This window comes from Plutella xylostella, chromosome 25 (genome assembly GCF_932276165.1).
Source record: "Plutella xylostella chromosome 25, ilPluXylo3.1, whole genome shotgun sequence".
In the NCBI taxonomy this organism is placed as follows: domain Eukaryota; kingdom Metazoa; phylum Arthropoda; class Insecta; order Lepidoptera; family Plutellidae; genus Plutella; species Plutella xylostella.
The window spans coordinates 6441986-6457409 of record NC_064005.1 but is presented as its reverse complement, the minus strand read 5'-3'; the positions used below and the strand labels follow the sequence as shown (position 1 = coordinate 6457409).

General features: G+C 37.7%; 1 protein-coding gene across 5 annotated transcripts in view; it reads left to right on the top strand.

The window, feature by feature from the left end:
• The first annotated feature begins 939 nt into the window (after positions 1–939).
• LOC105390686 (papilin) overlaps positions 940–15424 on the top strand; it is a 110311-nt gene continuing 95826 nt past the window's right edge. For all 5 annotated transcript variants that reach the window (XM_048630335.1, XM_048630333.1, XM_048630334.1 and 2 more), the window contains exon 1: positions 940–1156. In XM_048630335.1, the coding sequence (XP_048486292.1) occupies positions 1137–1156 (20 nt within the window). In that variant the 5' untranslated portion in view covers positions 940–1136. The remainder of the gene's footprint in view (positions 1157–15424) is intronic.

The window sequence follows — 15424 nt, the reverse complement described above, 5'->3', positions numbered from 1 at the left end:
CATACATTAATGCTTTTCTCTTTGACCATTGCTAAATTATTCTTGTAGGGTAGCCTATAGCCATTTTTATCCCGGAATTCCCACGGAGAACCTTTCAAAGGTGAAGCATGAACGGAAAAGTAGCCACTAATTAAATCTATAGAGTATAGCTCGTCACTAGCACGGACACTAAACGTGTCACTCCCGCCGGATGTCCAGATACGACGCCCCCGCCCGCGCTTCCGCACACTGTTGCGCAAACAGCTCACTTCCTACCCGCTTAGCCTAGATAAGGGACTTGCGAAACTTTGCCAAAATTCCAAGTTCCTTGTTGCTAGCCTAGTCAAGGGCTTGATAGGTATGAGGAGATTTACCTACCTATAATATGCCTCTGCTAAGTTTTCCTGTGACGATGGGTCACTTAACTTAGTATAGGCAAATAAATCGTTAAGTATCTTAACACCGACAGAATACTTGGTATGACTGTATAATGTACACAGGAGTTGGAACCTAGGTTTCATATTATGATCTAAATGCATTTTTTCAGAAAGCATTACTTACATGGTTTTTTTTTAATTGTAATGCTGCAGATACTTTGTAATAATTATGAAATAGATAAATAGCGAAGGAGTATGCTGCTGGAATACATACAATTAGATCATGTGATGAATGACGAGGTTTTTATAATTTATCAATCAGTAACCTCTAAAGTGCAGTCAATAATTTCCACAACTCAACCCAACTTAGTCCATTAAAATCCAGTTAGAAGTTCGAGCATTGGGCCAAAGCAAAAAAGGTCTTTCCAAAAACGGCACACCAAACTCAGCGCTCTCTGGCTAACAGTTATTTTAGCCCCTTACAAAAAAGCGGCGGCGGTCCTGAATCAGGCGAGGTTTTTCATGAATGGCGTGGTGTCTGGCGGGTGTGGTGGGGATGGGGAGTGGGTCCGGGACGAGGCTGCGCCCGCGCCGCCAGTCAGCATCAGGCGCCCCCGCGCGCAGCGCTACTCGACCCACTGTGCATGTGACGTGAGCGCGAAATTCAAACTCCGAATTCGAACTTCAGTTTTTAAAACTTTATTTTTCTTCTTCTGTGGTGCCAGTGTTTTTGACCGTGCGTTTTCTGATTAGCGACTACCGTACGGGCATGCTGTAGCAATGGTTATCGGCAATTTCAGGTGAGATTCAGTGCTTTTTCAGATAGTTTCAGAAGTTATAGTGTGAAGATTTTTTACTTCTAAAAATCCATGGTTTTTGAGTTCTTAGTAACTTTATAAAAAATAAATTATAATAGCACCGAAATACAAAAAATATGTCTGTGAAATAATATGCGAGCTTTTTGGGCGCTAAACGCCTGATAGTATAGATTTATATGATGTTGCTACTAGTTTTTTTGTTATGTAGCTTCTATGGTGTCCTACTGCTGGCAAGGATTTTTTTGAGACCACACCACACATCTTGGTTCTGTGCTGCTAGTTAGAGCTAAATCTCTTGGAGCGTTTATTTGAAGTTAAAACATGAGACAACTCATTTATGACTATTCTTACACTTTGCTTTTAGCTTTAAGCTCATGGTAGGTATCGCGTATCCCTTTATTATATACTAGCTGTACCCGCGCGCTTCGCTTCGTCTTAAAAAGTTTTCCCGTGGGAATTCCGGGATAAAAGTAGCCTATGTTCTTTCCCAGGGTCTAGACCGTATCGTATGTATAACAAATTTCAATCAAATCCTTTCAGTAGTTTTGGCGTGAAAGACTAACAGACAGACAGACAGACAGACACAGTTACTTTCGCATTTATAATATTAGTTAGGATTTATGCTCCCAATTAGATAGTACCTGTAAGTGCAGGGGTGGGGAGCTTGAACTACCATGGTTGATATAGATTTGATGAAAAATAATATGGTACAGTCAAACTCAAGTCCTGACAATAAAGAGTAGAAGGATGGAAGCGCCTGGTGTCAGCCCCAGACTCCTCGGAGGAGTATCTAATTGGGATTGAAGAAGAAGAATAAAGAGTGCGATTTTGCTAAGACTTTTTATCATTCTCAGTTGTTTACTTATTTTTACATAGGTACATTTAAAAATAAATTACCGATTGATGGTGGCATTTTAACGGATTTGTCCTTTAATAAATATAATGGGTCAATTAAATACGGGCTTTAACAATTAGTTAGGATCCACTTTCGTTTTCAGGACTTCATAGTTGGTCTGTAGGTATGAATACATTGAATTTTTAGTGTATGAAAATTTTGATTTTATACCTTTTATAAATAACTGTACAACTTTTCAAACTTTGCTATAAGTACCTAAAAGTTCAGGTGAACTTAAAACGAGCGAAATCAATCGTACCTACCTACCTTTACGATAACTTTAACTTTGCCTTTAACAAGAGCATTCACGAAGAAGTTAAGTAGTTAACCTGCAACCGAGCGCACTAAACACGGTGGTGTCAATGAACTTGATTTTTAAAATTCTTTTTTCGATCGTAATTTCGCAAATTACCCGCCCCGGGCCCGACGATCGACGCGTCCGATTGGATCGGATTCTTCAGACGGAATCGGAGGCCGCGGCGCGTCAACTGTAGGGTCACTCTATACGACAAAAAACTATGTTTCGAAACGCTGCTGCGCGAGCTATGACTCTGTCTCGTTGTATTAAACGTACCGGTTGCATACTTCTTTCGTCTGTATAGAGTGACCCCCTGGTGCGGTGCGCGTGCGCCGAAATTGCGGCAAAAAGTGTATTGGATAAATGCAATTTTGAACCGAAACGGCGGACCCTACATGATTGGGATTTTCTGAATGATATCATTTATGCGTAATCGTTGCCGACATTCTAAGTTATAATTACAATAAACTCTAAATTAAATTAAATTTTATAACCTCAGTACCTTGGGTAAGGAAATAAATACGTTTTGTTGGTTTGAAATATCGAGTAGCCTCTGATACGGACAACACCACACGTTTTGTATAAATAAGCAAGGGTACCTAAATAAGATGGGAGCCGAAGTCGGATTTTCTATACTAAAGTACCAGCAGTACCTGATTATTCAAACCACATCGATGTTAATTAATCACATGCAGAGCATACAAAAAGGCGTCTTGAAGCTAAAAAAAAACAGTGGCCGTAAAAAACAAGCCGACACCAAACAGTGAGCTCAAATGTCTTACAGCCAGTTAATTCTAACCGAAAGAAGACCACCATTGTCCCTTTACTCAGCCGCCGCTCCTCCGAAAAAAACCTTTTCCTTCATGCATAAAACAATTGAGGACTGTCGGCCAAACCTCATTATCGACTGCTTAGAAGATTTAGATAAGACCCCTAAATCTGCTGTTGCAAAATATACCCAATTCGTATCATGAATAAAGGACTCTATCATTGTTTCCTCAAAGGGAATTTTTTGGTTTTTGCCGCGCTCTGAGGCGTATTTTGAATTGAATAGGTACGTGGCTTAGGGTGAATCTTGGTTTCCGATTAGGATTGTGCATCGTTAACCTTTCAAAAAGACGTTAGGTAGGAGGTAACATCCTAAAATATGGAGTTTCAACACTGCGTACAGTTTATGAATGTATGTAAGTATATGCATGTTCTTACGCATACATTACAAATTAATTGTAAGTTACGACTTTACAGGTGTTTCGTAAGCCCTAACATTAATACATAGGTTACATTCTCTACTACCTTCCCAACTGGTTGTACCTAAATGTCTTACTGCGATCATGCCTTTGCGAAAGGACTTCATAAGTAATTTCAGATTCCCTTTCTTTAACAACGATCTACGATTCCACGCGACCTTCGCATCCTAACTTCCTAACTAATATTATAAAATGTCTGTCTGTCTGTCTGTTACTCTTTCACGTCAAAACTACTAAAAATAAATATGTGGGGACATCTCACACACGGCCATCCGACCCCAAGCTAGGCAGAACCTGTGTTATGGATGTCGGACAGCTGATATATCTACACAAATACATAGATAGATAGATACTAAATATAAATATCAACACCCAAGACCCGAGTACAAATATCTGTCTTTAAACAAATATCTGCCCCAGCCGGGAATCGAACCCGGGACCTTCGGCTCAGTAGTCAGGGTCACTAACACTACGCCATTCGGTCGTCATACTGAACGGATTTGAATGAAATTTGGTATACACCCTGATACGGTCTAGACCCTGAGAAAGAACATAGGCTACTTTTTATCCCGGATTTCCCACGGGAAAACTTTTTAAGGCGAAGCGAAGCGCGCGGGAACAGCTAGTATCCTATAAAGGGTTTCCCGTGGGAACTCCGGGATAAAAAGTAGACTAAATAGCACTCAGGTCAATGTAGTAGGTTATTTAGTTTTTTATGTCTTATTGTCACGCCCCGCCAGCAGACCATACACAATGAATGCATTAAGGGGGTATCGCGAAATCAAAACGAAGTAATTAATGTCAAATTCAATACATTTTGCATCTGAAAATCGTTGTCAAAACAAGTTCACGATAGGGTGCCTCAAGTCTGAAGGTTTGCTGAAACACACACACACACGCACTCACGCCTTGTACTAATGTACTCCCTTGCGGGGTAGGCTTGCTGAAAACAATCATTTAATCTTATTTACAAAATGTTGGAATTGGTAATGAGTTTGACCCTCATCATTTGTTACAGTATGCGCCATTTGTCTAATTTTAAACCTTTTTATTTTAAGGCCAACGATAGACAAAGTATCATCATGATTGTGATAGAAATAGAAACAGTGGTCAACCACTAAATTAGTGATTCGCTTGAGTTAAAATGCCGTGGGACCGCCTGGACCACACGCTAATGAATTGCTTTAAATAGAAAGTCTAGCTCAAACAAATAGGTACATGACGCAAACCTAGGCTAGTGCTCGTTTAGTGCTTATTAAGGAGTCTGTATAGTTCTGTTTTATGACATATATGTACACTGGCACACCCATGGATGCATAGTCGTTATCCTCATTTCATAAGATAAAAAAGGTAACAGTTTTAACAGTATATCCATTAAACTGTGGCATTTTATAACAGGCGAAACATCATAGGTATTTCAGGAAGATTGAGGCTGGCAGCATTAGCTCTATCACAGCAGCGGCCATCACACGGGTTCATTATCTACGTCGATAAACTCGTCCATCGATTTCAGCGTCGTATTTATGGCAAATCAAGATATAGTTGACGTTTAGCTACAGTGTTAAAGAATCCATGTAGCGGCAGCAGCATGGAGAGGTTTAATTACCGTCTTTGTTGCACTTTGTTCAACGCACATCATCATCATCATCATCGTCATCTCAGCCATAGGACGTCCACTGCTGAACATAGGCCTCCCCCATAGATTTCCACCTTGTCCGATCGGAGGTGGCCCGCATCCAGTGCTTCCCCGCGGACTTCACTATAGGTATCGTCCGTCCATCTCCATGTTCAACGCACACCTACTTAGAATATAATATGTAGTTAGGTACTTTAATTTATTGATTAAGGGTCGGCAATAGGCAATCGAGGGTTGGCATTGTCATAGAATTATGTAGTAAATGATGCTCTACAGCCTTGAAAAAAATCACACAGGTAGCCGAAGAGTCTAGCTAGGTGCTGAATCATTCAAATTTAAGTAAATGGGCAGTTCTTCTTTTTAACCTACATAACTTAGTCTCCATCAGTTGTGAAGAAAAAATCATGAGTTTTACAAATATTTATTTATTTATATTTCAGCGTGCATTGTACTAAAAACACAACAGCTGTGCACGTTTACAAAAATATTAATTTATATTTTTGTATTTAAAATTACGTTACAGAGTGGTAAATCCGCGTGACAGAGGAGTATTTCATACGAATCTTGGCTGTCTCCCGCCACTTCATCCTGCGCATATTCGATAATGTTACAAAAAATATATATGACAACATAAAATATAAAAATTTATTTAAACTCCAGAAGATATTACCTATTTAGTAAAACAAAATATATATTTTTAAATGATTTCTGAAATATTAAAAAAAATTGTTGAAAATTTGTCTCTTACTACCTAATGTTTTAGTAGTAACATTCTGTCACGTAGGTTGCCATTTAAAATATTTGTTTGAGCCACTCGTCCTTATTGCCATCGATCTGAGTTTAAGGTCTCCTTTTCCCCTTGGTAAGATTTCCCCTTTGAGATCCAGACACCGCGTATCGGCCACCGGCAAAGTGTGACAGGAGGTGCGTGTGTTTATTCAGCGACAGCTTCGTCACGTAGGTAATTGTTAAAATAAAATACAATGAAATTATAATTTTGTTATTTACTCATTGGTAATAACAATTACTTTGAAATCAACATGTGAATATTACACTTTATGTTACTGTTTAAATGCTAATCGACTTTGCAACACATTTTACCCCTCTGTCACACGACAAATCTGTCACATTCTTACCAAACACTCCAACCTGAGAATATTCATCAAAGAAAAATTGAAGAGAAACTACACGTTTTGGTTAAAGTACGAAGCGAAAGGAACGTCCAATACACTTGCGCTTCATTAATAAAAAGTTTCGTTAGTGAAAAAGCTAATTTCGTGCTATTGTTCTCAAGAACAGACGATGAATGTGGTAGACTGTTTAATATGGTGGAGAATGATTTATCGGATGTTTGATGATAACATTAAAGTCCTTCCAGCTTCTAAGGTAATTAAAAAAGGAAAGAGTATTTTTTTCAAGTTCTAAAAGCCACTGCTGTATTTTCGAAATATGGCTGATTAAAACTTTAACAAATTACGTAATTTTCATTATGTTACTTAAATTTTAGGTTGCCGAAAATATTAATTGTGCATTATTTTATGTATTTGGAACAAATTTGTCCTTTAAGTTCCTGAAATACGGATATTTCACTCTCCAGAGGTTCTCAAGTGTGATTTCATTAGTTATACTAATAATAAAGATATCTCCAGTAAATTTTTTGACTAACTTGAAACCATAATGATTTATATGTAAGTTACTAAATTATTATTTTTAAATAAAACTGTTTTATTCCAAAACGCTGCCGCATATTTAATAGAATAACAACTATGTCACATCGTTTACCACTCTGTAACGATTGGTGTCTCCTGGTAGTCAACTTATTTTTGGTCGTTTATATGTTATGTTATAAATAGTGCGACTTTGGAAAAATCATATTAAATTAAGTCATTGATGTTAACGTCTATGCTGTTAATTTTTTACTGTAATTAGTAGCGAAAAAATATTTATAGCAAAAACAAGCTTCATTTTAGCTGAAATTGTGACAGAGTGGTAATAACTACTTAATAAATATTTTGTTATTACTAAAAATCCATTCTTTCATATGTTTTCTAAAATGGTATTTTGTTTATTAACGTATCAAAAAAGTTTCATTTTAATCGACGAAGACTATTTCGTTAAAATAAAATAAAAGATTCTGTGACGAAGGTGTAATTTTCTTTGCCTTATCCACGTATTATGTTCTGAAAATCTTGAAAAAATACTTAATCTTCGCGGCCAACCACCTTTTTCGATAGAATAGAAATGTAGCTATCATAAAAATTATAAGAGTTCACCAAAAAGCTAAAGTTATTTTTTTCAAATTCGGGATAATTTTTTATCCATTATGTAGGTTAAAAAGAAGAACTGCCCAAATGCTTATGGATAACTGTAAATTAATTACGAAAAACCAGTAAATCACACTCCCGTATTGTAACAACTGTGTCGTAATTATCAAGAATTTTCATATGATTCTTATCAAATTATAAAGATAAATGCTTGGACTAGGCGCTAGATACCTTATTTTTTAATAAACACACACCTATTTTGTGTAAATTAATCCCAAACTTGAGCAATTTTTTTCCCTCAAATCTTCATACAAATATCTATGGCGGCTTTCTGTGTTATAAAATCATAAACACAAGCGACGTTTGACTCAGTCGGCCGGTGGCCTCCAAAGAAGGGTCACGTCGGTTTAGGCAGCACTGACAGCTCGCGATCTAATTGTGTACAGACACAAAATCACTGCACATTGGTTGTCATTGCACTTTTTCAACTTTTATGACACCAACATAATTTGATTAGAAATTGAGGAAGTATAATTCTTATAATATACTCAATACATTAAATGATAATATTTTTTATTAGTTACATGGTACTTCTTGATTAAATTATAATTATTAATGCCTAACTAAAACTAACTAATATAAAATTAAAATTAAACTAAAAAGAAGATGCTGGCCAGATCGCTGCCACTGTCGGGTAGGGTACCCAAGACGCCGGCCGCGATACCCCGCTGTATAGCGATGCTTAGCCTTTGTGATAGGTAAGTGCCAGCCCTAGGGTCCCTTGAGACTTCTATTAGTCTGCTGCTGATGTCTTTAAAAAGCTGACGTGCCTCCGGTCCCCACGGCCCTGGGATGAGGAGCAGGAATATAGTGAATGGATCTAAGTGATGACAATACGTAGGAAGATTAGGTTAGGATTCAAAAACACAGTCTCATGGTGCTGGTTGAGGCATGGTCTCGTGAGGATCTGATGAGGGCAGTAACACGGAGGTGACTGAATTTTATTTCAAAGATTTAATAGCTAAAAGCATCGAGTTTGGGCGCGGTGGTAGCTCAGTCGGGTATTAAGCGCCCGCTTCTCACGCAAGAGATGCGGGTTCGAATCACGGCGCTGACATGTACCAATGAGTTCTTTTAACTTAAGTACAATGTATACCATCGCTCTAACGGTGAAGGAAAACATCGTGAGGAAACCTGCATATCTAGATTTAGCACATCTAGATATGTGAACCCACCAACCCGCAGTGGACCAGCGTGGTGGGAAATGGTTCAAGCTTTGGAAGGCAGTTTAGACCTTGGGGATATGCACAAAGGTTCCACTCGAGAGAGCCAGGTGCAGGTACTTACACCCCCACAGAGAATAGAATAGAATCGAGTTTGGGCTATTAAGTATGTTTTTCAAAGAGAGAGAGAAAGATATTTTAGGTTTCCTCTGGATTAGTTAGGTTTACTGGGTTTACTAAATTCATTCGTAACGTAAAATTGTCAATGACGGAATTTCTTCTATAGACAGTAGCCACTAATAAAAACAACGATATATGGCGTGATTTGCAAAAGTACCTATCTAGTCAACCTGCCACGGGGTGACTTCGGTGGGTAACTCAGAATAATACTAATTATATGTTATTGCATCAATAATAAAAAAATCAAGAAAATAATTAAAGTTTCCATCCTCGCTTTTCACGCACACAAATCACAAACTCATGCCTTGTTCTAGGAGCAGGGTCTACCCTGGTGCATTTCCATGACCACTTTTCATTAGCGTCCCACCGGTTTCGATGCTCAGCGGAATAGAACCATTAACCATTATTATTCTGAGATATCATCACTTCTTATTCTGAGTTACCCAACATAAAATCACGCCATCTATTGAAATCATTTTTTAAATTAGGATTTGTCTATGGCGTGGTCCCCAAATTTAAGGGTAAAAGCCAAATAATTATATTTTAACTTTTTTTATACCTATTATATTAAAAGACCTATTCAACGATACCCTACCTACACCATCAAAATAACCGGAAAAAATATCAGCCCCAATTTACTTGTATGGGAGAGGGAGTACCCCATTTTTTTGGGTACTCCCCATATCTATGCGAAATATCAGCTTGATATCTTTACCCGTTTCTGAGAAAAAGGGCAGTGACAGACAGTCAGTCAGACAGACGGACAACAAAGAAATCTTATAACGGTTGCTTTTTTCCTTTTGAGGTACGAAACTCTAAAAATATGAAAAAATATTATTCTGCCACCAAAAAATATACTTACAAACATACATACATACAATCAAAAAACATTACTCTCCTCCTTCGGCAATCGGGTTAAAACAAGTGAGACTGATTCTGAACTTTTGTTCTACGAGTTTTAAAAATTAACCAAAAAAAACCTTTATCATAGAAACTTTGTTGACACGTAACTTTTTACCATGGAAAACGATTTTTTTTTTCGCATTTTTGCAAAACTCGTAGAACTAAAGTTGTTCAGAATGACCCCTTGAGTCATCCCCTTTCGGCTTAGTATACCCTTAGTATAACTTATTATCTACACTTTAATACCTGTAGTTACCTTTCTACAAGTAAATACCACATTTGTTTAGAAATCTAATCGGGTTCCGAGTATGGAGAAAAGTGGCACCCCTATTAATTTCTACTCTTTCCTGGTGCTTACCAGTGTAATTAAAAATTAAACTTACCCTCAAATCACTACTTGAAAATAATTGTCAATAAAGTTGGCGAGTAAAAGTTTATCGACCCACTGTGCAAACTTACATGTGTGCGTGTCACTGCGTGTGCTGTGTAAAGAGCATTGAAAACCCAAATTTGGCGGGGCACGTCACCCTGTACAGGCCCTTAAACAAAAACATAAAAATTACAATTTGAATCCGCTCAATTTAGGCATATCGTCCAGGAAAACCTTGGGGGGAGGATTGGGAGGAATGGCTCGAAAAATACACAATACTTAGTTTACTGGTAAAGTTAAAATATTAAAGGCTAATTATTTTTATTGTATCCTAGTAATCCTAGTGTGACATGAATGCTCATGCTCACCGGCTAGTCAAGAGTAGCTTCAATGTAAACTATTTTGCGTGGGTGTGTCGTAAGTACAGTCGGTGTCAAACTGATTACGATAGTTCTGAAAAACATCTGCTTTAAACATTAGGTACTCTAGATTAGTCTAGATACTTATACAGATCTCGTTTTTTTTAGTTTTATGTACTTAAAAATATTAACAGAAAACTACAACAAGCAGAATAGCTGAAACTTACGAGTGATTATAATTTCATAGGTATTGTGTTAATCTGGTTTATCAGTATCACATAAATCAAAAAAAGGTTACAAGATTACATGACTCCATCACTACACCAGGCTTTTAAGGAAACCCCATTGTACCTGAGTGTACCGCAGGGCTCCAAGCATGGTGATCGCCACAAACCAGTTACTGAGCATGTCCCTGATCTCGGTCAAGGTTGCGACCAATCGTGAGGCTTTACGATTGAGATGTCGTGCCCTATTGGAGGGAAAGCTGGGTACCTTCAAAACTGATTTGTAATAGGAACTCTAGTCTAAAAGTTCAAAATGAGAAGGTAATTTTAAATCTGAAAAATTCATAGAACTAAACATCTTCAGATTGACCCCCCCTGAGTCACCCTCTTTCCGTTCGTACAATATTTACGGAACACCCTGAATAGTTAGGTGTTTTACATATAGAAAAACGGTGTTTTACCATAATCAATTACCGTTACATGCTTTTAAATATGAACTTTATTATCGATTCGTTTATCGACACGTCTAGGTTTTTTGTCTATGCCAGTGCCAAGTTTACGCTTGTTTCTGTCACTAATACCCATATAATGTTCAGTCAGTCCTCTTGTAGTTAGGACCTCCTAATGTCCCGTGCAGTCCTGGTATACTGTAACTAGCGTGTCGGTGTAAAGTTATTTGCGTCATACTTGACGACAAACGCACACATGTTGTTTAGATTACACTGATTCTCTCGGTTTTGTGACCGTTGTGACCATGACAAGGGTTGGAGATCAAGTATAGGGACACAATTGAATCTATGATTTTGTGTCCATTGATGTTAAAACTCAAAAAATGTCTCGTTCTTCTATCTATCTATCCGCCTCTATGCGCCCTCTTATATCACGATAACATAACGGTGTAAGTGGGAATTCAAAGGTAAATTAAATTTTATACTCGTGTAGTGTAGGTACGGTGGCCTGCGCCTAAAAGTATACAGGCGGAATTTTTAAAATAGCGATCTCAAGCTCACATGCTGCTCAAGCACATCCACATAAACACCACTGCTACACACATCACACACAACACGTCCCCGGATTTATAACAGATGTAGCTGGTCCCTTTATCATCAGGGATCGCTATTTTAAAAACTCCGCCTGTATACTTTTAGGCGCAGGCCACCGTACTTATGCATTTGCTTTGCATTGCAGTTACACATTAAAAATTATCACTGCAATTAAGAACATGCTAGTTGCGTGCACACCACCATCAAGCAAACATATCATCTAGGTAGAAATAGAATGGCTAGTTTTAGCCGTGTCACCTCCACCAGCTTGTTATTGGGCTCGTGACTTCCTGGACTGGGAGGCATGGACGTGAAGCGCTCTACTTTGTCTATGGCGCAGCCGGCCGGCACATGTGCTATTTGAGGGGGTGGACACATGCACTATGCACTACGTAGGGTTGACTGGGTTACGATTTTTGTAAGCTGCAATTTTTTACTTGAAACGATTATCGCTGAGTTGCAGAAAGGAACTTTAAGCTAATGCTGACCTTAAATGTATACCTGCCTTGCTTTGACAGTATACGGACAGAAAGAGACAGACATAGATTTAATGCCGACATTAACTTAAAGTTCCTTTCTGCAACTCAGCGTATGTGCTGTATTTTAATGGCATGGTTAAAATTTGCTTTACTTAAGGGCAAAATTGGTAATTTTAAATTTATGATGATGCATAGGATTTGTACAAATAAAGCGGCGTTAAATTAAATAGGCCATTATTATTGACTTAATAACTGAGAAATACCATGTAAGTATTACCTACAACTTATTTTACAATCGCTGTTGTGACGTTACATTTCTTTACATTGTGACAATAATAGATAATAATTGTAGATAAATCGACGGGTGGCAACCCTAAAGCACTAACAATACGTAGTAAATCACCCGCAGAGAGCGACATTCGTGGAGACGAAACTCCTGCGCATGACGTTTACGATACTCCGGTGACAGTCAACGTCTTCCTTCATTGAGATATGGACGATAGCTGTTCCCGCGAGCTTCGCTTCGCCTTAAAAAGTTTTCCCGTGGGAATTCCGGGATAAAAAGTAGCCTATGTTCTTTCTCAGGGTCTATCTAGACCATATGTATACCAAATTTCATTTAAATCCGTTCAGTAGTTTTGGCGTGAAAGATTAACAGACAGACATACATAGTTACTTTCGCATTTATAATATTAGTTAGGATATCTTAGTAAGTAGTTAATGTTATTGTTAAATGCTACTAGAGACAACAAAAGCAATTATCATCATCACCCTATAGCAGTCCACTGATGGACATAGGCCTCTACCAAAACGCGCCACTGGATGCGATTCTTAGCTTTCCGCATCCAATCGTTACCAGCTATTTCGCACCTGTTGTAAAACAACAAGTTAGCTGAAGTATCGATAGCCGTCGTGGTAGATACGTATTACCTAGTATCTAGATGATGGATGCAGCGTATCGTAGGTGAGGCCTATATCCAACGGTGGAGGTTATGCGAATGACCAATAATACAAACCAGTAACAATACATTCCCAACGGTAATGTTAACAAAGGAAAGTAAATAAACATTACCGATGCCGTATTTTCAGCACTAAAACTTGTAGCGAGTAAGAAAATAACTTTCGCTATCGGTAAACGAGTGTTGTAAATTTTCGCTTCGCAGTCGTATTTACCTGCGTGAAGTTAGCAGCCTAAAGTTAGCAGCCTTTGAATACCCGACCAAATTAAGATGGTCACTACAGTCATTGCATTCTTTATCAATTAAAACACGTAAATAGCCCCGAAAACATTGGAATAATAATGCTAGGTGTTTGTATAAACACTAAAGTATGTTCTAAAATAAATAAATACTAAAAAATACGACGTTTACTTACTGACGCTCTTGTTGTATAATGGATATTTTGTATGGGGGCACCAAGATGCCATAGACCTGCCCGCATCTCACCTAGTTTATTATGTGAGTTGTGTCATTAGAAAACACTGACAGAAGTTTCATCAACATTGAAACGGTATAGCAGGTGTACAGAAGCCACTATCTGACAGATTTTGGGTGAAAAGTACTCAATATTTCACGATCATTCCATTTTTCAGGTGGAACCTGAAGGAATTTAGTTTCAAATGATAGTTCATATGAAAGGTATTATTAATACCTAGAAACGGTTTTCAGCAATTTTAGATTAAATGACTTTTGGTGAATATTCAAGGAGAGAAACAAAAAATAAAACTTAGCAGCCCAAGATTAACATTTTGTATGGGGGCACCAAGATGCTATAGACCTGCCCGCATCTCACCAAGTTTATTATGTGTATTGTGTCATTAAAACACACTGACAGAAGTTTCATCAACATTGAAACGGTATAGCAGGTGTACAGAAGCCACTATCTGACAGATTTTGGGTGAAAAGTACTCAATATTTCACGATCATTCCATTTTTCAGGTGGAACCTGAAGGAATTCAGTTTCAAATGATAGTTCATATGAAAGGTATTATTAATACCTAGAAACGGTTTTCAGCAATTTCAGATTAAACGACTTTTGGTGAATATTCAAGGAGAAGATTAGAAAATAAAACTTAGCAGCCCAAGATTAACATTTTGTATGGGGGCACCAAGATGCTATAGACCTGCCCGCATCTCACCTAGTTAATTATGTGTATTGACTCATTATAAAACACTGACAGAAGTTTCATCAACATTGAAACGGTATAGCAGGTGTACAGAAGCCACTATCTGTCAGATTTTGGGTGAAAAGTACTCAATATTTCACGATCATTCCATTTTTCAGGTGGAACCTGAAGGAATTCAGTTTCAAATGATAGTTCATATGAAAGGTATTATTAATACCTAGAAACTGTTTTCAGCAATTTTAGATTAAATGACTTTTGGTGAATATTCAAGGAGAGAAACAAAAAATAAAACTTAGCAGCCCAAGATTAACATTTTGTATGGGGGCACCAAGATGCTATAGACCTGCCCGCATCTCACCTAGTTTATTATGTGTATTGACTCATTATAAAACACTGAAAGAAGTTTCATCAACATTGAAACGGTATAGCAGGTGTACAGAAGCCACTATCTGTCAGATTTTGGGTGAAAAGTACTCAATATTTCACGATCATTCCATTTTTCAGGTGGAACCTGAAGGAATTCAGTTTCAAATGATAGTTCATATGAAAGGTATTATTAATACCTAGAAACGATTTTCAGCAATTTCAGATAAAACGACTTTTGGTGAATATTCAAGGAGAAAAACAAAAAATAAAACTTAGCAGCCCAAGTTTAACATTTTGTATGGGGGCACCAAGATGCTATAGACCTGCCCGCATCTCACCTAGTTTATTATGTGTATTGTGTCATTAAAACACACTGACAGAAGTTTCATCAACATTGAAACGGTATAGCAGGTGTACAGAAGCCACTATCTGTCAGATTTTGGGTGAAAAGTACTCAATATTTCACGATCATTCCATTTTTCAGGTGGAACCTGAAGGAATTCAGTTTCAAATGATAGTTCATATGAAAGGTATTATTAATGCCTAGAAACGATTTTCAGCAATTTCAGATTAAACGACTTTTGGTGAATATTCAAGGAGAAGATTAGAAAATAAAACTTAGCAGCCCAAGATTAACA